Below are 25,576 nucleotides of genomic sequence, written 5' to 3' on the forward strand. Positions count from 1 at the left end.
CCTCTAACAAAATCTTCAGGTTATGTAAATAATTTTATAGGCAGTGCCACTTCGAATATAACTTTGAAAACGAAATGATACATCTCTCAAAGATGTATATTGATGACTAACACGTCACCCTATTCATTTCTTCTCTTTGGGATGTGATTGTTATTTGTTGAGAGTAGCTCGAGGGGAAGGATGCAAATAGTAAAACACCTTCGTGCCACGGAGAGTAAAAACAAGCATTGGTAACAGCAATATAATTTGCCTATTGTCTGTGTCATGGCGTTTATTTATTTAATTTTTTTGCTCATAGTTATATTGCACAGCAGCTCAACTGCTCTGCATTATGAAAAAAAAACATTGTCAAAGTCAATAGAATTAGCACAGGCGAAATCTATTGGTTTTGCCAATGCTTGTTTTCTGTTTCATGACAGTGTGAGTACTTTGGCGAAAAAAGCTGAGGAGTACAGTGGGAGCCCAACAGTTTTATGGTGGGAAGCTATGCGGCCCTCCAATCCTTTGATAAATTACCAAATAATTGTATAATCAAAGAAAAAAAGACTTTAAAATGAAGTGGAACCTTCTTTGTACTATCACTCAGAGCAAATTCCAGTCTACCTTTAGCACACTCTGGGATTTACTACAAATATTAGAGCTACTGCAACACATTTGGACTTTAATATTTTGACCAGAAGACATGCTCCAGTTTATTACACAAATGAAAAGATGCTCTCCAGTTTCTTATATTAATGTCTAGGTATTTCCTCTGTAAAGCAAGACAGAAATAGCTAAATTGTCAGCGTTGCAACATTTTCTAGTTTATTACATTGACAGTAAAGGGAATTCTAGCTTAGTTAACTTAAGTTTCATATACATCACACACCGTCTTCATTCCACTAACTTTGCACTGCCAAAACTGTTTAGGTAAATTGTATGAACTTACCACCAAACTATCAGCAGGTGTCTTGTTACTAAGGAATTTCTCTGACTTCCATGACTAAACTGGCAAATTTGCTAATGATGTAGGCGACTGCTGCCTTGGCAAAAATGAGTTTATTGCAAGAGAGTCCATCATGGATCATGCCTTAGAGAGGCTGATGGGGCTTAAGACAGTCAATCGCAAATTGGCCTTTATCCTATAATCTGACTCCCACTACTGCCAGTCTTTCAGAAGCATAAATATTGGCGTGTGAGGATTATGCCTTAGTCTTGCTCGTATTTAAGAGATATTTGTTAGATAAGCAGCAAACTTTTTTCTGTCACTACTAGGACATGGTATCTCAGAATTTGAAAACACTGACTTCAGCAATACAGAAATACATATCAAGTCATTTAGAGTCTAGAGATGGCACCCCCAGCAGCTACAATAGTCTCTCCAGTGATGTAGGAAGCATCAGATGAGCAGAGGAAGGAGACAATACCTCCATAGTCCTTTGGCTCTCCTAATCTGGATAGACAAGAGGAAAAAACAAGAATTAAAAGGGCACACGGGTTACAATTTCAGAAATACTAGCATCCATTTGAGAATAATCATGCACCAGCTCTTCCCCTTTTGAGACCCAAGCCCTCCCATGCTATAAATCTGATAATGGACCTTCGTGTGTTAATCAAGAAATCAGCACAGCCCAGAGGGGACAGCCTCAGAACGCTGAAGCATATAGTGTTTATCAAAGTCCATACAGGACAAACCCATAATCCTTGAGTCCATGAACGCACAGTCTTAAAAGCATAAGCTTTTGTATCCTTGTGGTAATTCTATAACCCCATTAGGCCACAGATTCTCATTCTAAGTCATTTGGTCGGGCTCCAACTAAATGTGAGTGGCCCAGTGTACCTGTACCTCAAATTACTGTGAGAGAATCATGACTCAATTTTACCAGGAGTCAAAGAGAAATCCCTGGGTGCACATTCATCTAAAGTTAATAATATCCTTTCACGCACAATTCATGCATGCCAACTTAAACACAGGGAAAATAATAAAATCACTCTATGATAACCTAAAGTCAATTTCCACACCAAAATATTGAACGTTCACAGTCTTATTTTAATGAAAATGTAAAAAGAATTGTACACACAGTAACAAGTTAAAATTTCAAAGGACAATCTTTGAAAATAAGGTTAAAAAAACAATAATAGTTCATTACATTTCATGTGACCAATATACAAGGGAATTTTTCAATCTAATCCTAAAATCAAGGAGATTCATAAACACAGCAATTTTACAAACATATAATTCATTAAGAAACAGTTAAAAAAAAAAAATACAAAGCAACAATACAGACTTTTACACAAAAACAACCCCCTCTATTCGTTGTGGCCTATTGCTAAATTTACCACTTCCGATATCTGATCCAAAGGTCATTCATAAATACGAGTGTGACAACAACAGTAGCATTAGTGTATGTCTATCAGTTGCTCACTTGACCCTATTTGGATTCAAAGTTAAACCACAAAGCGTCAACGCGTTTCGGTGCAGGTAACAGACCGATACTGTAGCACCTTCTTCAGGACTTCTGTAATTAGGGGTCACCGGCTGAATAGTATATGTAATTCGCCCTCTCTCAGAGATTGTATGGAAAAAAAGCAATATATCACTATAATTGCATGGTTCTTATGGTCATAGTTTCATCTACATTCGTTATTTACTTCATTCAGATGTTAACACGATCTCTGTCAGTGTACATTTATGTAGGATCTATTGTTGTATCCTATATCTTTCTTTTTTGTAACTCATTTCATTTATCTGTCTAGTACTTGTTGCTATCTAGCACCAAACAATTAATAGACAGTAAGTTTTCTAATACTTTCAAACATATCTGAGTCATTTTAGGAGGTTCATGCGTTTGATTCTAGAAAGTCATGTTTAGTCTAGTTGTTCCCTTCGTTTCTTATTTGGTGTGGAAATCACTAGAGTTACTTCTGAAGTCATACTTATTCTCACAATCAATCATTTCTTCACATTCTTACCCCAAGAGGGACGGGCAAATTAACTTGCGTAGGTGGTTCTATGATCCTTTCCGGGCTTTACAGGTTATAGACCAGGTTGATCCTGTAAGGTATGATACACCTTGTCAGGGTTTATGTCCTTTTCCTAGACATTTCCATTATTTAATGGTTGGTACAATCATTTTACCTTTTTATGTCCATGGGAGTCAACAAATATGCGACCTCTTCTCTGTTTTTTCAAGTCTTAGGTTCACTTGTATAGGTATCTACATGGGACATTGAGCGGCGTTAGAATTATCGCTCCTTTCTATTTTTTTCCTCAACAGATACGATTTATCTAGTTTAATCCTACGTGCATCTTACCTTAAAATTTTCTAAAACCCCTCTTGAACGGGCATATGACGCTTTTGATTCCGTCTGGGAACTGGATATGTTCTGAAAAATTAAATTTTAAATAGACGCATTGGTATTCGAACCTAGGTATGGTATTCTTGCCTAGGTATGGGTAGTCTACCTTCACTCTTTCTTTATCTTAACCTAATTATTTACCTACCCTCCTCTGAATAAGATGACACAGGGTGTAGTCTATAACTAGTGGTTTTCTTATCATTGCCTATAGCTCTACCTTATTATTCCTCTTGCACTAAATCATAAAAAATGCATCTCTCCCGCCCTCTGAGAATTCGGGGCTATTCTAATGGCAATAGACTTGTTCTGGCATGAGGCTGTATACCTCTCCCCACCCATTATATAAGGGGTTATTACTGGGGCATCAGCATACAGCTATTCTATGCTCCCGTTTATTTTCTAACTGCTGCCCGATATTTGAAACAGTCGGGGATAGTCTAGTTAGGGAGTCTATTTCCTATTCCCCTCCTTACCTTGCGGATCGCTCCTTCGCTTGTCTGCCTCGTTCTTCTCTCCTACAACCTATGGTTTCCCAACCTCTCTTATTTATGTCGGGTTTAATTGGTAAATTGTTACACCTGGGTATAGCGCTAGCACAAACTAGGCGAATATGTGACTGGCGGATACGCCATCTTGAGACGGTCTATTTGGTAGCGTTTATAGTAGCTTCCTCTCGTTTTTGCGATTTCTCTATATTTTTGTAGGAAGCACAACGATACTGGATATTCGTTATATCATTTACTGAAGTTATTTTATTATTCTGTCCTCCTATTTTGGTGATCTTTTTGTTGTTTATATAAGCACGTGTTTCCCTCGTGTGCGCTTGCGCAAAACTCGATGGTAATGACTATGGAGGTGGCGTCATCTTAGAATGGTCTCGTTGTTCTTATTTCATAACTTCTTCCCCTGTTATATGTTTCTTCATACTTATTTAAGAAACACTGTGGTATTCACTTTTTGTTGTGCTCATCATTAGAGATTATTTATTCATAAATGCCCACACTTTCCTAAACGCACGTTTAACTAGTGTGCGCCTGCGCAGACTTGGCGATAGTGTAAACGATAGTGGCGCCTTAATTGAATGGTCTAATTACGTTAATTGTTATTTTTAGCTTCTATTCCTGTGCAGCATTCCTTCGTGTTATTTTAAGAAGCACTATAGTATTTACTATTTGTTATGTCTTTCATTTGAGATTATTTATTCCTCAGTGCCTACATTTTACTATTTGGGTAGTTTCCATATTGCAGATGTATACCCGCATCGACCAGTATGGAAATATCAAAGTGCGGGTATGTTCGCATTCCTGGGGCCTCATTTATGAAAAGTGACGCATCGCTGCGTGAAAACAGCGATGCGTCACTTTTCACTGCGCACTCCTTGCGACACCAATGATGCGTCATATTTAATGTATGACGAATCATGTCGCAAGGACTTACAGATACGTCAGTATTTCTGACGCATCTGTAAGCGCAAAAGTGACGCATTGCTTGAGTGTGTCACAAAAGTGACGCAACTCCAGCAATGCTTCTTTTCACATGGGGAAAGCCCCATGTGAAAGGGCTTGCGTCAGTCTTACGCCTGCTGTGAGGTAGGCGCAAGATTTTGACGCAACAGCATCCTAAAAGTGACGCAGTGAAATCTCATAGATTTCACTGCGTCACTATTATGAGGCTTTTTGCGGGGGAACGCCCCCTCTGCATACATTATACCTGACGCAGGTATAATGTGGCGCAGGGGTTTAAAAAGTGACGCATCTACCTAGATGCGTCACTTTTTAAATATGGCGCAACAAGGCTCATTTTGTACGCCGCTGGTGCGTCACAAAAAGTGACGCACCGGCGGCGCAAAACTGACGCAAGGCCTCATAAATAAGGGCCCAGGTGTTTTACATTGTCCTAATTCCGTATCAATTCTTCTTGGGCATTTACTAAATAATTTTACCTATTTTCGTGCGCGGACCCTAATTTTCGCATTTCTTATCATATAAGCATTACGTCTAGATACTTACTCTAGGGGGACATAGGATTTAGCTCTGATAGATGCTTCAAAGAACTACATATAATTTTCATATAATTTTCAGCTATACTGTTAGTCTATATTAATGCTTCCCACTCTTCTCTCGAATTCAAAAAAAAAAATACACGCGAAGGAGCGATCCGCGAGGTAAGGAGGGGAATAGGAAATAGACTCCCTAACTAGACTATCCCCGACTGTTTCAAATATCGGGCAGCAGTTAGAAAATAAACGGGAGCATAGAATAGCTGTATGCTGACGCCCCAGTAAGACCCCCTTATATAATGGGTGGGGAGAGGTATACAGCCTCATGCCAGAACAATTCTATTGCCATTAGAATAGCCCTGAATTCTCAGAGGGCGGGAGAGATGCATTTTTTATGATTTAGTGCAAGAGTAATAATAAGGTAGAGCTATAGGCAATGATAAGAAAACCACTGGTTATAGACTACACCCTGTGTCATCTTATTCAGAGGAGGGTAGGTAAATAATTAGGTTAAGATAAAGAAAGAGTGAAGGTAGACTACCCATACCTAGGCAAGAATACCATACCTAGGTTCGCATACCAATGCGTCTATTTAAAATTTAATTTTTCAGAACATATCCAGTTCCCAGACGGAATCAAAAGCGTCATATGCCCGTTCAAGAAGGGTTTCAGAAAATTTTAAGGTAAGATGCACGTACGATTAAACTTGTGTGTATATTTTGACAATTTGACGATGGGGCTCTACTTATCGGAGGGAATTAGCAAATTTGATCGACGGGGCCAAGGCTGAGACTGTTGTTTGGGGTTTCACACTATGGTTTCATCGGTAACGGGATTGCTTTACTAAGTTAACGGAGACCGGGCGGGGTTTATAGTTTCCTCCGGTGTACTTTCCTATTGTGGTCTGCTCGATTGTGTTAGCTTTGTGGGGGATTCTTTGTTAAGGCGGTGGGGAGAGACCGGGAATGTGTACGATATAGCCCTCCTCCATTTCTACTTTTAGGGTGGGGGTTTAGTTCTTCTTTCTTTTTCTTTGTTCTTCCTATATCTGTTGAGGAAAAAAATAGAAAGGAGCGATAATTCTAACGCCGCTCAATGTCCCATGTAGATACCTATACAAGTGAACCTAAGACTTGAAAAACAGAGAAGAGGTCGGATATTTGTTGACTCCCATGGACATAAAAAGGTAAAATGATTGTACCAACCATTAAATAATGGAAATGTCTAGGAAAAGGACATAAACCCTGACAAGGTGTATCATACCTTACAGGATCAACCTGGTCTATAACCTGTAAAGCCCGGAAAGGATCATAGAACCACCTACGCAAGTTAATTTGCCCGTCCCTCTTGGGGTAAGAATGTGAAGAAATGATTGATTGTGAGAATAAGTATGACTTCAGAAGTAACTCTAGTGATTTCCACACCAAATAAGAAACGGAGGGAACAACTAGACTAAACATGACTTTCTAGAATCAAACGCATGAACCTCCTAAAATGACTCAGATATGTCTGAAAGTATTAGAAAACTTACTGTCTATTAATTGTTTGGTGCTAGATAGCAACAAGTACTAGACAGATAAATGAAATGAGTTACAAAAAAGAAAGATATAGGATACAACAATAGATCCTACATAAATGTACACTGACAGAGATCGTGTTAACATCTGAATGAAGTAAATAACGAATGTAGATGAAACTATGACCATAAGAACCATGTAATTATAGTGATATATTGCTTTTTTTCCATACAATCCCACAGAGAGGGCGAATTACATATACTATTCAGCCGGTGACCCCTAATTACAGAAGTCCTGAAGAAGGTGCTACAGTATCGGTCTGTTACCTGCACCGAAACGCGTCAACGCTTTGTGGTTTAACTTTGAATCCAAATAGGGTCAAGTGAGCAACTAATAGACATACACTAATGCTACTGTTGTTGTCACACTCGTATTTATGAATGACCTTTGGATCAGATATCGGAAGTGGTAAATTTAGCAATAGGCCACAACGAATAGAGGGGGTTGTTTTTGTGTAAAAGTCTGTATTGTTGCTTTGTATTTTATTTTTTTTTTAACTTTCTTAATGAATGATATGTTTGTAAAATTGCTGTGTTTATGAATCTCCTTGATTTTAGGATTGGATTGAAAAATTCCCTTGTATATTGGTCACATGAAATGTAATGAACTATTATTGTTTTTTTAACCTTATTTTCAAAGATTGTCCTTTGAAATTTTAACTTGTTACTGTGTGTACAATTCTTTTTACATTTTCATTAAAATAAGACTGTGAACGTTCAATATTTTGGTGTGGAAATTGACTTTAGGTTATCATAGAGTGATTTTATTATTTTCCCTGTGTTTAAGTTGGCATGCATGAATTGTGCGTGAAAGGATATTATTAACTTTATATGAATGTGCACCCAGGGATTTCTCTTTGACTGATGGTCACGGTACCCTGTTCCCTGGTGAAAGTGGGGTACTCTCTCTCTAGATACTACAATTTTACCAGGTGCATTCCAAAACCGGATAAAACCATACATTCCCACACTTGTTCACTGCAGTAAAGTACCTGGAATTGGAAATCATGCAGTACAGAACCCAATATTTCTGGGTCTGCATATTGTTCCCCATTCCAGCAACTTTAGTTCATGATGTTAGGTCCAAGTATCTCCAGGCCTTGATTCTGCGCATTTCAAAATGATTGCAATTTAAGTAAGTGACAGTCTATGTATCTGTACACCAGTTCCCCCTGCCAGCTCAGCTTTTATCAAGCTATAGAGGAGCAGTAAGTCAAATCTTACTCAAAAACTTCATGAGCCAAAACGCCTCAATGCACAACATTTTTATCCCATCAGAAAATGGCATTTTCGGTGCTTTATGAATTTTGTGTGTACCAAACCAACCTTTGTTTGGGGCCCTGGCTTTATTTGATCTGAAGTTAGAGATTTGGAAAATTACCTTATGACCTTTACCCCTTATAGATTGCACAAAAGCTCCAACCGTTTCATATAAGGGATTACAGTAGCAAGTAGCTGCTGGATCCACCTATACTTGGTTGTGATTTCTATATATTGCTAAATAAACCAGGGGAAAGCTCTGCCTACCTCTTTCTCTAGACCCAGTTGTTGTCCCAACCAATTTGGATCTGAGATGGATTTTGATATTCGAAAAACAACCACACGAAAAGCTTTAACACCACTGGTAGGGAAGCATTTCTTCAGCATAATTTCTTGACTTTTCAGAACTGATTGTGTTAGTCAAGAGGTACCTGCAGACATATATGCATGGCCTCATTTCACATCAAATTGCTTTCAACATCTCTCCTTACTATATAATACAAAGAGATGTGTCCTAAATTGAATGAATTCAAGTAAAGACTTCATGTAATTTCAAAAATATGTTTCAATTTCTGAGATCTCTGAGGCAGATGGTACTGCTCCAGATTTCTTTTCAAAGCGCTGGTTTCTAGGTAGCCTCTTGATAGCCTTATGCCTGCAGTGGTCAAAGCTGAACCAGGTCAAGTAAGGAAAATGAAATGATCCAGACGTGTAGTGCCATCATACTTTTAGCTTATCTGCCCCCCTTTCCTGCGCTCAATGCAAATCAGCTACCTCAAACAGATGCACCTCAGGCTCACATTACATTTTGGGGCTTTTGGTGGAGATACACAAGGATTTTAAGGAGGCAAGAACAGGCATATATAGGGATTTGGTGTGTTTTCTGTTTTGGTGTAACACTATTTTTTAAATTGCTGACAGCACAATTTCCCGGCTATCCATGGGGTGGTGCGAGCACCCACCAAGTTGGTTTTCAAAGAGATCAATGGGTTAAGATTGCTGGAATTACCATAGACAATACATTTTGCTACTATTACTTAGCATTGATGAAAGAGCTTTCTGTGGTTGACTGGCTTCCAAGGCATTTCTGACACACCCATCTTAGTAAACACCTGAGAATTCAGAAATATTTACCTGACAACGTTGTTGACCTTCATTATAAACTCTGTGAAGGCCTCATCTTTCAATATCTGTTTAAAGACAAAGGACACATGTTAAATGGCCAACCAGTGCATACAATGCCACCATCCATGCACTGATCTCCTTTCACAGCTGAGACAGAATAACTAATCATATAATACGAAGGTGTTAATGGCCCATCAGTTACTATAACTGCCTTTATCCAAATATTTATGTACCAAAAGGCCTAGGAGTCCTAAACTCTCCACTCCAACCCCAACATTCTTGTTACCCAAACCACACATGCCTATTCTGGCTGTTAAGGCAGCTGACCTGTGATTTTTGACTTGTGACAGTTAGAGCTCTTGCCTACTTAAACATCCTTTCCAATTGTCACTCTTCCAAACCAATAACTTCCCAAGCTGTGTATTTCTCATGCTATGCCTACCTGTACATATGCCAAGCAGAGATCTCACATTTTCAAAATTCTTATGATTGAGAACTGATTACCGGATTGATAACATCACAGAAAGAGCTGTCATGCAGCATTTTTACCAATTACAAAGTGGGGCCGGTGAAATCATAGGCATGCTCAAAATAAAGGTAACATGATTAAAGTAAAAGGAAAGCCTCACTAATATAGATACACAAAGTAAATGCTCATTGAATGTGTTATAAATGCAGGTGCATGAAATATGGAACATGTATTATTGCTAAAATGTACAGCCTTGGTGTGGTGTCTGCAGGGTGGCTCCTCTCCTTAGACAAATGAGCAGTATCAGAGAGCTTCTCCAGCTCCAGAGGCTGTTCCACTGGTTTCACTGCAATGACGTTCAACACGCATGTCACACTGACGCCATTTCAGTAAAAGCGAAACTGAAATGAGCCAATAGGCTCATTTCAGCTTTACTTTCTATGTGCTGTCTATGTCCTCAGGGGGCTATCTCAGCCCCTAGCATGCAGAAAGACAGGAGAGGTATCATTGGAAAGGGGGGTACCCCTTCCTAGTGGATCCCTGCATGGGGATCACCCCGGGAGGGCTATGCCCAAGCAGGGATCCACCCACTGGACACCAGGGAGGTGGGAGCGGCCCCTTGGGCAAGGGCCTTTGCTCCCCCCAATATAATTTGGGAAAAAATCAGACTTTCTGCCCCCCTAATAGGCAGAAAGCCCACTAGATGCCAGGAAATTATTTTTTATATTGTATTTAGGGGTGGGGCTGCCTCCACCCCTGCAATATTCCACAGTCTTTCTGCTCCCCTGGGAGGCAATGGGGGCAATAGCCCCAGATCTGCTTCCCAAACCCACTAGATTCAAGGGATTATTTTTCTTATTTTATTTAGGGGTGGGGGCTGCCCGAGATGGGCATGCCAATGCCCCCACACCCTGCAAAAGTACACAGTCTTTCTGCCTCGCCTGGGAGGCAGATGGGGGTAATAGCCCCTGATCTGCCCCCGGGGCAGAAAGCACATTAGGCACCAAAATGGGCATGCCAATGGCCCCACCCCCCCAATAAATGCACCAGTCCTTCTTCCCCCTCCGGAAGCAGATGGGGGCAATAGTCACAGATCTGCACTCCGAGGGGCAGAAAGCCCACTGGGCACCCGGGATTGGGTTTTTTATGCATTGGGGTGGGGGCTGCCCAATATGGGGATGCCAATGCCCCACCCCCATAAAAAATCCACAGCCTTTCTGCCTTCCCTGCGAGGCAGATTAGGGCAATAGCCCCAGAGTTTTTGTGTGTGTAAACTGGAGATTGACTGATGGTCTGCGTGTACTGACCTACCATATCCACACATTTCTGAAAACTAGGCACCCTGGGGAGTGCAGGGAGGTATGGGTTGTGTGGACTGCCCAACATTTTACTACCCAAATCCCCCGAAAACCTCAAATGTAGCTGGAAAAAACATATTTTTCTCACATTTCTGTGTGGGAGAGCTGTGGGACTACCAGGCTGACACAAATTTCCTACCACCCAGTGTTTTCCCAGGTCTCCCGATAAAAATGGTACCTCATTAGTGTAGGTGAGCCAAGTACCTGCGACAGGCAAGGGCCCAAAACGAATTGTGGAGACATCAAAATTACCTATCGCAAAGCGACCTGGGGGCATCTTACCAACAACTAGCGATAATTATCGCTATGTTGGCTTAGCGGCAATATTATTACCGCCGAGCTCCGCCGATTTTTATCGCAGATAAACCTTGCTATTATCAAGGTTTATCTCAAAAGCGATAAAAATCGGCCGAATGCATGAATATCGCTGAAAAGTCAGTGATATTCATGCATTACCGAGCTAATGCTCTTAGCCATGTTATCCACCTACCATTGGATAACATGGCTAAGAACTGCTCTGGGCAGGCGTAAGCCTTTGTAGATATTCGCGCTTAGCGCGAATATTTCCAAAAGTAGGTAATAGAAGATAGCGATGTTAGCGACTGTTTCCAGTTGCTAACATCTTGGCACGCCCACTTTGCATGTCATTAGCGATAATTATCGCTGGCATGAAAAGTGGGCCCCAAGATGATCGCTATCTCCTACTAGTTGTCGCTACCTGGTGTTAGCGACAGCTAGGTAATAGGGCGATAAAATTATCACCGCTTTAGCGGGAAAAATTCCCACTAAAGCGGCGATAAGGCCCTTGGTAATATGCCCCCTCGTTTTGCAAGCTGGGGCACCTAGGTTTTTGGTCCCGGGCTCTGCAACCATCTAGGGAAACCCACCAAACCGACACATTTCTGAAAACTGGACACCCTGGGGAGTCCAGGGAGGTATAGGTTGCATGGAACCCCCATAGTTTTCTTACCCAGAATCCCCTGCAAACCTCAAATTTAGCTGAAAAAAAATCAAATTTTTCTAAAATTCCTGTGTGTGAAAGTTGTGGGATCACCGGGCTCACACAAATTTCCTACCACCAAGCGTTCCCCCAGGACTCCTGAAAAGAAATGTACCTCACGCATGTGAGTGGGCCAAGTACCCGCGACAGGTAAGGGCCAAAGCATATTGTGGAATCATCAAAATTACCTATCACAAAACTACCTGGTTTTGCAAGGGGGGGCACCTGGCTTTTTGGCCCCGTGCTTGGCAGCCATCTGAGGAAACCTACCAAACCTACACATTTCTCAAAACTAGACACCTGGGGGAGTCCAGGGAAGTATGAGTTGTGTGGACCCCCCCACCATTTTCCTACCCAGAATCCCCAGTAAATCTCAAATTTAGTTGAAAAAATCAAATGTTTCCCACATTTCTCTGTGGGAAAGTTGTGGGACCACAGGGCTGACACAAATTTCCTACCACCCAGCATTCCCCCACATCTCCCAATAAATATGGTACCTCACTTGTGTGGGTGGGCCAAGAACTCGCAACAGGCAAGGGCCCAAAGCGTATTGAGGAGACATCAAAATTACCTATCACAAAATGACCTGGTTTTGCAAGGGGGCACCTGGCGTTTTGGCCCTGGGCTCGGCGGCCATCTATAAAAACCTACCAAACCCAAAGATTTCTAAAAACTAGGCACCCTAAGCATTCCAGGGAGGTATGGGTTACATTGACCCCCCCAACATTTTCCTACCCAAATCCCTGCAAACCTCAAATTTAGCTGAAAAATAAAAATGTTCTAAAATTTCTGTGTGGGAAAGTTGTGGGACCACCGGGCTCACACAAATTTCCTACCATCAAGCGTTCCCCCAGGTCTCCTGAAAAGAAATGTACCTCACGCATGTGAGTGGGCCAAGTACCCGCGACAGGTAAGGGCCAAAGCATATTGTGGAATCATCAAAATTAACTATCACAAAACTACCTGGTTTTGCAAGGGGGGGGGCACCTGGCTTTTTGGCCCTGTGCTCGGCAGCCATATGAGGAAACCTACCAAACCTACACATTTCTCAAAACTAGACACCTGGGGGAGTCCAAGGAAGTATGAGTTGTGTGGACCCCCCACCATTTTCCTACCCAGAATCCCCAGTAAATCTCAAATTTAGCTGAAAAAATCTAATGTGTCCCACATTTCTGTGTGGGAAAGTTGTGGGACCACAGGGCTGACACAAATTTCCTACCACCCAGCATTCCCCCACATCTCCCAATAAATATGGTACCTCACTTGTGTGGGTGGGCCAAGAACTCGCAACAGGCAAGGGCCCAAAGCATATTGAGGAGACATCAAAATTACCTATCACAAAATGACCTGGTTTTGCAAGGGGGCACCTGGCGTTTTAGCCCTGGGCTCGGCGGCCATCTATAGAAACCTACCAAACCCACAGATTTCTAAAAACTAGGCACCCTAAGCATTCCAGGGAGGTATGGGTTACATGGAACCCCCCAACATTTTCCTACCCAAATCCCTGCAAACCTCAAATTTAGCTGAACAAATAAAAATGTTCTCAAATTTCTGTGTGGGAATGTTGTGGGACCACCGGGCTGACACAAACTTTCTATCACCCAGCGTTCCCCCAGGTCTCCCAATAAAAATGGTACTTCACTTGTGTGGGTGAGCCAAGTACCCACGACAAGCAAGTGCCCAAAGCGTATTGTGGAGACATCAAAATTACCTATCACAAAACAACCTGGTTTTGCAAGCTGGCGGGGGCACATGAGCTTTTGGCCCAATGCTCGGCGGCCATCTAGGGAACCTACCAAACCCACACATTTCTGAAAACTAGATACCCTACCCTAGGGAGTACAGATAGATATGGCTTGAGTTGATCCCCCATAGTTTTCCTACCCAGAATCCCCTGCAAACCTTCAATTTAGCTGAAAAATCCCCTTTTCCACAATTTTTTGAGTAGGGTCACAGTGCCGGAACAAATGTCCTTCCCTCAGTCTCCTTAGTAAAAAAACACCTTGCATGTGTGGGTGGGCCAAGGGCCTGTGACTGGGATTGGCCAAAAACATAGTGATTAAGGGTATAGCACACTGAATTCTAAGCGCTACATTTAAAAAAAATACATTTTCATCCGACTCTGCATTGGACAGCCACACAAGTAAGGCATCATTTTACTCAGGAGACCAAGGGGAAAGCTAGGTGGCACGGTGATCCCATACAAAAATTTGTGAAAAAGGTGATTTTTTTCAGCTAAATTTGAGGTTTGCAGGGGATTCTGGGTAGGAAAATATTCGGTGATCCATGCAAACCCATATCTCCTTCTACTCCCCAGGGTGTCTACTTTTCAGAAATGTGTGGGTTTGGTAGGTTTCCCTAAATGGCTGCGGAGCTCGGGGCCAAAAACCCAGGTGCACCCCATTGCAAAAACCAGGTAGTTTAGTGATATGTAATTTTGATGTCCCCACAATATGTTTTGGGCCCTTGCCTGTTGCGGGTACATGGCCTACCCACACGAGTGAGGTTCAATTTTTATCAGGAGATCTATGGGAAAGCTGGGAGGTAGGAAATTTGTGTCAGCCCGGTGATCGAACAACTTTCCCACACAGAAATTTGAGAAAATATTATTTTTCAGTTAACATTGAGCTTTGCAGGGGATTCTGACCAGAAAAACATTGAGGAATCGACGCAATCCATACCTCCTTGGACCCCACAGGGTGTGTAATTTTCAGAAATGTGTGGGTTTGGTAGGTTTACTTGATGGCCGCCGAGTACGGGCCAAAATCCGAGGTGCCCCCTTGCAAAACCAGGTGATTTTGTGATAGGTAATTTGGATATCTCTGCAATATGTTATGGGCCCTTTCCAGTTGTGGGTACTTCTCCCACCCACGCAAGTGAAGTACCATTTTTATCAGGAGATGTGAGGGAATGCTGGGTGGTAGGAAATGTGTCAGCCTGATGATCCCACAACTTTCCCACACAGAAATTTGAGAAAAATATGATTTTGTTAGCTAAATTTGAGGTTTGCAGGCGATTATGTGTAGGGAAACATTGGGGGATAGATGCAACTCAAACCTCCCTGGACTTCCCAGTGTGTCTAGTTTTCAGAAACGTGTGCGTTTCCCTAAATGGCAGCTGACCCGGAACCAAACACCCAGGTACCCCCTTGCAAAACCAGGTTGTTTTGTGATAGGTAATTTTGATTTCTCCACAATACATTTTAGGCACTTGCCTGTTGTGGGTCCTTGGGTATAATTATCGAGAGACCTGAGGGAATGCTGGGTAGTGTGAAATGTATGTCAGCCCGGTGATCCCACAACTTTACCACATGGAAATGTGAGAAAAATGTGATTTTTTTAGGGATTCTGTTTAGGAAAATGTTAGATGTCCAAGAAAGCCATACCTCCCAGGCGTACCCCTGGTGGCAGTTTTCAGAAATGTATGAGTTCGTTAGGTGTCCCTAGATGGCCGCCAAACCCGGGGCCAACAGTCCTGGTGCCCCCCTTGCAAAATCAGGTTGTTTTGTGATAGGTCATTTTGATGTTGCCACAATACGTTTTTGGCCCTTCCCTGCCGCGGGCACTTGGCCCACCCATACAAGTGAGGTATCATTTTTATCGGGAGACTCTGTAAAATGCAGGGTGGGTGGAAGATTGTGGATCCACATAGATTCCAGAACTTTCCATCACCAAAATGTGAGGAAAATGGGTTTTGTTTTACAAAGTTTGAGATTTGCAAGGGAATCTGGGCAACAGAACCTGGTGAGAGGCACACGAGACACCCCATTCTGTATTGACCTTGGTGTCTAGTTTTCAAAAATGTATAGGTTTGCTAGGCTTTCCTGGGTGCTAGCAGAGCTAGGGTTCAGAATCCACAGCTAGGCACCTTGCAAAAAAAGGTCAGTTTTCACTGTAAAAATGTGGTGAGTCCATGTTGTGTTTTGGTCCGTTTCCTGTCGCGGGCACTAGGCCTACCCACATAAGTGAGGTACCATTTTTATCGGGAGACATTGGGAAATGTGGGGCAGGTAGAAGTTTGTGGATCCACGCAGATTCCAGACCGTTCCATCACGGAAATGTGAGGAAAATGTTTCTTTTTTCACAAAGTTTGATGTTTGCAAGGGATTCTGGGTAAGAGAACCTGGGGAAAGCTACACAAGTTACCCCATCATGGATTCCCCTTTGTGTCTATTTTTAAAAAATGTATAGGTTTGCTGGGTTTCCTTAGATGTCGACTGAGCTAGGGTTAAAAATCCACAGCTAGACAATTTGCAAAAAAAGAGGCAGTTTTCACTGACAAAATGTGCTTTGTCCACGGTGCGTGGTGGGCCATTTCTTGTCATACCACTTTTATTGGGAGACTTAGGGGAACACAGAATTGTAGAGCAACTGTTATTATTTATTGACTTTCTGCCTTCCAAATGTAACACAATGTGTATAAAGAAAGTCACTTTGAAAAATGTCCTATAATTCACATGCTAGTATGGGTACACACAATTTAGGGGATGTGCAAACAACTACTGCTAAAAAAACATTTTGGAAATGCATAGGTGTCCTTGATACCTATTTTTCACTCTATATTTTTGCAAATGAATTGCTATATACCCGGTACACAATGAAAAACCATTGCAGGACGCAGCTCAGTTATTGGCTTTGGGTTCCTCGGGTTGTGGGTGAACCTACAAGTCCTATATATCCCCCTCAACCAGAAACGTCCAGCAAATGTAATGGTATATTGCTTTAAAAATTCTGTCATACTTAAAAGAAGTTACAGGTTAAACCATTGGCACAAATGGCTGTTTTTTCCAAAACATTTTCAATATTTCTTACTTTTAACTGATAGTTTTTATTTAAAAAAAACTTTGAAGGATCTACACAAAGTACCCCTTGCTGGATTAAGAATTTTGTCTACTTTTTAGAAATGTATAGCTTTCCGAGATCCATTATTGCTTTCACACCCATTTCTACCACTAACTGGAAGGAGGTTGAAAACACAAAAAGTAGCAAAATAGGCGATGTCACAGTAAAATGCCAACACTGTGTAGAAAATGTTGGTTTTCTGACAAAAGTCTACCTGTCCCTGTATGATGGGAAGATGGTGATTTCAGCACCACAAACCCTTTGTTGATATCAATTGCAGGAAAAAAGCCAGACACTTTCTTCTGCGCGCCTTTTCCCCTTTTTTCTACAAGAAAACAAAATGTAACTTTATTTGGCTAATTTCTGGTTCCTCTCCAGGGGAATTCACAACCAAGGGGACCTTTGAAATCCCCATGATGTTGGAAGAAAAGGACACAAATTTGGCATGGATACCTTATGTGGACATAAAGTTATAGGGACCTAATTGTGAACTACTCCAAATAGCCAAAAAAGGCTTAACACAGAGGGGAAAAGGCCTAGCAACAAAAGGGTTAAAGAAAGAGTTGTCTGTTTTAAGAAGTTAGATGCCTTTACATTGATTGTTGTGTCAGAGGAGCTTGATTTCCTATTGAGGGGTTGCTAATAAAGTTTGTAGTAGTCTTAAAGCCATAAAACTATCAAGCTAAATAATATCTTTGGACTACTGTTTTTTTTTGCGAATTCATCGTGACGATCCAAATAAGTTGTTAATATTCACAAATAACCTACCATATTGGGCTTCTTTATAAAAGTGCATGAAAGGTTTAACACATACTAACCATTCAGAAGTGGAGTTAAAAAAGTAAAACATGAAAGGCATGGTTTATTTGCTGCCTTCCACATTAACAGAGAGTGTAAAGTTGAAGAGGTTGCCATTAATGGTTGCTTTGTATGAGAGTGGTGTGCCATTCTTATGCTTAGTTTTCACATTTCCTGAGAGTATTGAATCTATCTGATAAGAGCAAAAATATATATTCGATTGACAAACTCATTTTTTAGGTATGTGGGTGATAATTTATTTTGCAGAAAAAATTATTTGAAAAGTAGATGTGTATGTGAGAATGCTAAAAGATAGTAAAAGCTGTTTAGAAGCCAATAACTAATGTTTTAGTTAGTTGAAACCCCTATACAGTATGTGACCTGTAAAGCAAATGACATACATGTCCACAAAAGGATAGAGTCAGACTGTCACCTAGTCATGCAGTTACAGAAGCAGATATACATTTAGTGACCTAGCAGAAACTGCTGAAGGTAAATCAAAGGCAAGTGCAGAGACACCCACATAGCCCTCATTTCTTTAACACAGGCATGGAGGTATTTATTCAGGCACATGCATAAACATTTAGAGAGCTGTAAATGTATTACAGCAGGGAGTCACATACTAGCATATTTATTTAAACATCCCCAGGCCCTACGACAAGTGTACACCTAAACTCACTCAGATTTGTAGGCAAGCTCTGACAGAAGCTTGTGAACCATGGAGACAGATAGTATTTTAAAGATGAGTAATCCCTACTACTGCACACCTTATGTGTGCATTCTCACTGTAAGTTTCAGTTAGAATGCAATGGGTGTTTCTCATTTGTCAAACTAAGCATGGGCGAAATTTGCGAATCTGGCGTTTGCGAATTTTGCGAATTTGCGAACTCGCAATCTGCAAAATCCGCGAATTCTCGCGAATTTTTTTTGTGTTCGCAAGGATTTCTGCCAGTTCGCAAGGATTTCTGACAGTTCGCGAGGGTTTTGTAACAGTTCGCAATTGCGAACTTACATGTCGGCTCGCAACGGTCACGATTATGTTGTTTCTACGTCTGGTTCATCATCACAGGTTCCCAGCACCCTCTGTTTCACCCCTGCCACCCTCTGTTTCACCCATGACACCCTCTGGTACATCAATGCCTTATGCCACCCTCTGGTTCATCATCACTGTAGATTATGGGGGGAAAAAGCAAGCACACTTGCCTGCTTCAACTGACATGAATTAATTTGGGGTTGATTTATTAATGTGTCACTGTTTTAAAATTCCAGTCTGGCACCCGCTTCCTTATCTGTAATTTGCTTTCTGTTGCAGTGCAATTTTTTTTTCCAGGACCTTTGTGGCCTACTTGTAGCTATTCTATGAGCCTGCTGTGAGGGTCAGAGCAGGGTCATACAATTGTTGCAACTAGCAACTGAACTCTGGAGGGGCCCTTGTCAGGAAGCACTACAGGGAACGGTTACTAATGATGAGTTTGAACTTTTGAACCTGCTTTCACTTTTGCAAAACTCGTTTTTCTGCAGAACAGCATTACAGCAACTGTAATGCCCCACCAAGCTTATATGAGAAAGTTGATTTCTAATCCAAAAGTTATCCAAAGAAAATCAAAAGGCCTCAAATCCAAAAAAGTGCAGGCAAATGTCAACCTGAGGAGTTATTCTGATAAAAATCATCATTTTCAGAAGGTCTATGCTGCTTGCTAGTAGATTTCTTGTGCAGAATTGCAATTTTTGTAATTTCGCGAGGGCGAGATTGTTGCTGCCCACCGCACCTACATGTTCGCAATTGCGAACTTACACCGCAAAGAAAAAAAATGCGCTGCGTGCGAATTTGCGGATTTTGGGGGAAATTCACGAATCTTGTGGATTGCGAATTTACCGAAAATCCGCAAAATCTGCGAGCGTAACAGATTTTACGCCCATGCTTATGTCAAACCCATGTTTTAGTCCACATGACACCTGTTAGGTATGCTGTAGGTAGGCCATAAAGCCTGGTGCTTTGTGTTTAAAAGATGAGAGATGTTCTTATCAGTTCATTAAGTTACTTGTGCAGTTGCAGGCCTCTATCCAAAGTACTACACAGAGTATGCCAGCACTAGAGCAACTCTTATACGTGTTCATAAAAACATAGAGTCTCTCTGACACCTAGGGAGGCAGCTACAGAACTACATATACATTCAGCCACTCTGCAGAAACTAGGTATGTATGCAGGAGACTGAAAAGCACCTCCAGACACACATATACAGACCTCCATTCCCTAACACAGGCACAGAGGTATTCGTTCAGTCACTTACATATACAATTAGAGCTGTAAAGTTATTGATACAGGCAGTCACATACTTAAACTTCTCAGGGTGCTTCTACAAGTGTTCTCATACACTCATTCAGATATGTAGTCAAATGATGACAGAACCTTCTTGTCCATGTAGACAGATAGTCATTAATAAAAATAAGTGATCCCTTCTACTGAACACTTTGTGCAGTGTCACTGCAAGCTTCAGTTGTTATGTGATAGGTATTTCTCAAGTGTTAACCCACATTTTGGTACGGATAATACACCTGTGAGGTAAGTTGTAGGTAGGCCAAAGAGCCTCCGGGTAGCAGTGCGCTTTACAAGACACACACACACACATGTGCAGCCACACCTATATAGCCCTCTATTCCCTAACACAGGTACTAAGGTATTTGTTCAGCCACTTTTGAGGCACCGAATGCACCCCCTCTGGAGATGCCATCTAAGCTTATTTCCGCTTTCCTAGACCCAGTGGAACTGTCGTTGGTCACCCGTGAGGAGGCGGGGGAGCTGGGTGAAGACACCTCCTTTCAGGAAGTGCAGGCTGCAATTAAACAAATGTCCAATGAACTAAACTCCTCTATTCTGTACCCCCTGCCCGAGTTTGGACTGGAAGACATATTTTGGATGCCTATGCGGTGGGGAGAATAGCCTGACAGGGATGTCTCCTGTCCCCATTGTTATTTGCCATCGCAGTTGAGCCACTGGCTAGTAGCACGAGGGCTGGAGGGCCCTACAGGCAACTTGAAGTACAGGGCATTTCATACTATTCGGCCCCTTGTGCCAACAGCAAGTTGTTCCTGAGAAATGCAAATAAGGATTTACCTCACGTGATCGTCCTTCTTGAGCGCTTTGGTCAGGCACCTGGACTCTGCATCAATTGGAGTAAGTCTCACCTTTTCCCACTGCTCAAAGGTGCACCCCAACCACAGTATCTAGATTGACTTGCCTGGGAGGGGACATGCTTAAAGTACCTTGGGGTTAGAATTTACCATAAGGATAACATTGGTATGGTCACTAGGCGTGTTCACACAAGTAAGGACTTCTGAAGGACCCTACCACTATTGGTGGAAGACTGCACAGCGGTAGCAAAGATGGTGGCACTCCCTCGATTGGTATACTTCTTCTCTGCGCTGCCCATAGTGATTCCCTGAAGGATCTTCCACAAACTTGGCTCATTGTTGATCAGTCTGATATAGGAAACAGGTAGGGGCAGAGTGGCGTTGCAACGATCGACAACTGAGGTGGGATTTTCTTTTCCAGATTTTGAGGCCTACTATTCTGCAGTCCAATTGCAGTGATTTCCCCAATGGATCCATTCACAGAGACATCCTGAGGAGGCAAATGTGGGGTCGCTGCCAAATTCCTCTGTATTGTACCAGATTCTCCTGACTCCGAGGAGACTCTCTCAAGAGAATTCTACTGCCCAGCAGGTCGTCTGACACTGCAGGAGCTGTGCTCTTCAATGAACCCATGTTCTTGTGCCCTATGCCCCGGATATTCCTCTGAGGGGCCTGGAGCATAATACCCAGGGAGAAGGTTTGAGGGGCCTGGTGGAATGATCTCCTGATGGGGTACACGGGATCTGGGACCTTTAAAGAGATGGGGAACTACTAACGTTTGAAGATTTTTCAGCGACTTTTGAAGTACAGAGAGGTCAGTTTCTACTGCATCGGGTGGTAGTTGCCAAGGTGAGTCTTCATTGGGACATGGGTGTGGAGGAGTTCCCGCAACACAGTGCTTTCCAGGTGCTGTGTACCTCGTTGTGCGGTGGATGTGTTTTTATCAAGTGTTAAAGCATGATATTGTTAAACTCTTAGTGTGGCTTGGATGAAGACTTAGCACTTCCAATTCCAGAGGCAGGTTGGGGCAATATACTTGCTTGCACCTATACAGTATCTAGAAAAGATAGATTTAAGTTGATTAACTTTTATTATCTGCACAGGGCGTATCTAACCTTGGGTAACATTTCTCTGGTCTTCCATGCTGCGTATGCGGCCTGCCCTTGATCCAGAGAACAAGGAGTGGAGATGCTTTATATGGTGTGGTCCTGCCTCCTAATGTAGGATTTCTGGAGGGAAGTAGTGATTTGTGTTAAAGAGGTGACCCAGAGATCAATTGACTGTGCAACCCTGACATGTCTCTTGGGGGGCTTACCAGGGCCTGCAAAACACAAGACTACTACAAGGTTCATAGATTTGGCTCTGGTCCTTGTTAGGCATGAGATTACCATGCAATGGAAAGCCACTAGGGCTCCTAGGTATGCCAAATGATGGGAGGAACTGATGCAGTAGGACGCTCAGCGAGGTGAGGAAGGGTAGGGGATCAATGGAAAGGGGTCTAGCTTGGGACCATTCACTTAACTGTCTTAGGGAACCTGGCATGGAAGCTATATTTGGTGAGGGAAACATGCAACAGCATTAATGATATATCTGGTGAGGGAAGCACGTAGCAGCAATTTTTGAACATATGTACCTTGGGGTGGAAGGTGCACTGACGGCGCATCATATTATTCTTTTCTTTGGCCCCGGGCTTAATGGTGTTCTATGATTTTTGAATTAATAAGGTAGGGGCCCAGGGATATTAATAAGGGGATGGGTGGGAGGAGAGAAAGTTACTGTTTAATTATTGAATGGTTGTTTTCTTTGATATGCAGCAGTGCACTGTTCCTGAATGTCTATGTGATGACTTGTTCTTACATTTATATACCGACAAACCTATTTGGGACATGTTTGTATTATTTGAACTAATAAAAAAATTCTGTTAAAAAAAATAAAATTGTTATAAAATACTCCTGACATGGTACCTAACCCCAGCCTGCTTGGCCACTATTTATACCTCTTCCCCAGAATGCTGCCATTGCAAGATTAAGCGAGGGATGATGCTGCATATGTGGTGATTCTGTGATTGAGTTCAAACATTCTGGAAAGCTGTGTGCTACAGATAAAAGATATAACAAATGTCACCTTACATATGGACCTCACAACACAATTTCTGGGAATACAAGAAAACACTCTGATTACCAGATGATGACTCTTGGAGATGACTACTCACTCAGCTTCGCCTTGCCATGTGACTAACGATCACCTGACAGTAGCAAGCTTAGGTGGCCCCAAAAATCCAGATGTGGGTGCCCACTGTGTAGCCCCTGTAGTCTGTGGAAAAATTGAGGGTGAGGGACAGAGTTTTCAAGTTTGAAAATATATGGGCCCCATTTCATACATTTATGAAAAAACAGGGGAAAATTGGATTCGGTCTTGGCCACCTCCGGAAACTCATTCAGGCATCAGGGCTCTGTGGGCCAAGCTTGCCGGAAAACACTGCAGAGCCTGGAGATGCTACATCCAAATAGTTTTATCCTCGTGAGTTGTAGTTGATAAGACAGTGGGTGCCCAAAGACAATTAGCCCTTTTAAACCTTCACTGTGGATGCCCTCACATTCGAGGGACAATTAGCTCTGCACATGATATTGAATGGAATGGCTTTTTAACTCATTGTAACATATGAGGGTCCATATCCCCAGATTTACTTTATGACTTGGAGAGTGCACTGTTCTTTTTCTTTTCCCATTTTCTTTTTGTATTTGTACTGCTTCTGTTAACTAGTATCATCATTACCGGTGGCTGTTTTAAATGTCCCTAGTTTATACATTGTGATGGGTTGATGCGTATTTACTTGATATACTTATGACCACACCACCTTTCACTACAATGTATGTGCGGCTGATGCTTTGTTTACAGATTTCTGTGCCCCAATGTACATTGCACCTGGCTAATTGCTCAGAGGTGTTAATATATGGTAAATGATGATGATTTCACTATCATCACCAAAGGCTCACCTGGTATAACTAAAATGTCCCTCTGGACATGGTTGCTATAATGATTTGTTTTGTTGTGGAGTATGACACCGGGTTGCATGATTGACACATTTTACTGAACCACAGATACGCTAGTTTAGTTTAGTTTATGTTTTATTAAACGCACAAATACCCAAAGGTCTCCTGCACAAATACTAAGATCTGGATACCTCTGAGCCGGCACATTTAAGATAGAAATATTTTGAGAGCGTTTCTGAAAGTTATTTGGCAGTTTTGAGTAGGATAGAGCATTCAATGCTTTTGTTTTCACAACTGCTAATGCTCTACCTTCCATCCTGGCTTTTCGTAATTTCGGCACATTAACTAGAAAACAGAAGCAGAGCATAGTGCTCTGGTTGAAGTATATCTCTAAAAGAGATCTGATATGTAATACTTCGCATTCTTCTCCGAATGCATAGCTTTCTGACAGTAGCAAAGAGCCCTAAAGTGCATATTTTCTCAATTGAGAGCCAATGAAGTGATCTCAGATGTTGAGATATGTGCTCTCTTTTTGGTATGACGAGGATTAGCCTAGTTGCTTGTTAGACCTGACCACCTTAGGGTGGTCTTCCCCCAAATGTTTAGCCTGATCGTTTTCAATTTTGCTGAATTCTTTTTGTTGGCCTTACGACTCTGAGCACCTTACCACTGCCAACCAACGCTAAAGTGCATGTTCTTCTCCCCTAAAACATGGTTTGATTGACTTATTCACAAATGGCAAATTGTATTTATCTATAAGTCCCAAGTAGAGTGCACTACCTGTACCAAGGGCCTATACATTAAATGCTACTAGTAGGCCTGCAGCACTGATTTTGCCACCCACACAATTAGAACTTTAAACAGGTCTCACTCCTGTTACTGCAGAACCTGTGTGTGCAGTTTACACTGCGATGTCAGCTTGGCATTTAAAACCCCTTGCCAAGCCTTAAGCTCTCCTTTTATTACATATAATTCACCCCTAAGGTGGGCTCTAGGTAGCCCATAGGGCAGGGTGCTGTGTATTCAAAAGGTAGGACATGTACATTTAAGTTTTGCATGTCCTGGTAGTGAAAAACATCCACGTTCATTTTTCACTACTGTGATGCCTACCTCTCTCATAGGTTAACATTGGGAATTCCTTATTACACTTATCAGCTGTAACTCATGATTGAGAAGAAGTGAATTTGTCATGTTTCATATCACTGGAATGGTAATGATAAATCCTCCTTACTCGTAAAGATGAATTTATCACTACCCTTTTCAATCAATGTTATAACCATAAAAGCACATGCCACATGCAAAGCAATGAAAAACATTTCATGAATAAGATACATAAAAACAGATAAGATACATGGTACAGGATAGAAATTGGGCTTGCATAAAATATTCTACAACAGCTGACATATTATAAAAGTCAAGGGCTAGCAGCATAATTATTCAACCATGGAATCTCTTACTCCCATTGCAGCATTTGAGAAGTGACAGACCTTAAAAATAATATGGGTGTCTGATAAAAGTTGAAAAGACAGCAAAGCTGGTTGTGCTTATTTATGATTGTAATTAGTTGGGTGCCGTCTGCATAGGTGTAAGAATACAGACAGAACGACTCAATTAAATTTGCAAAAGGTGCAACATAGAGGTTGAAAAGAGTGGGGCTTCAAGCCTGATCCTGTGGGAAACCCCATG

The 25,576-nt window shown here is 41.9% G+C and overlaps 1 protein-coding gene across 1 annotated transcript in view; it reads right to left on the reverse strand.

Moving 5' to 3' along the window:
• Nucleotides 1-783: 783 nt before the first annotated feature.
• LOC147716750 (dehydrogenase/reductase SDR family member 4-like) overlaps nt 784-25,576 on the reverse strand; it is a 254,741-nt gene continuing 229,948 nt past the window's right edge. Inside the window, exons 8-9 of the mRNA XM_086923692.1 lie at nt 9,309-9,364; nt 784-1,432 (exon numbers count right to left, since the gene is read on the reverse strand). Of these exons, the coding sequence (XP_086779818.1) occupies nt 1,318-1,432; nt 9,309-9,364 (171 nt within the window). The 3' untranslated portion in view covers nt 784-1,317. The remainder of the gene's footprint in view (nt 1,433-9,308; nt 9,365-25,576) is intronic.

This window comes from Lissotriton vulgaris, chromosome 5 (genome assembly GCF_964263255.1).
Source record: "Lissotriton vulgaris chromosome 5, aLisVul1.2, whole genome shotgun sequence".
Lineage (NCBI taxonomy): Eukaryota > Metazoa > Chordata > Amphibia > Caudata > Salamandridae > Lissotriton > Lissotriton vulgaris.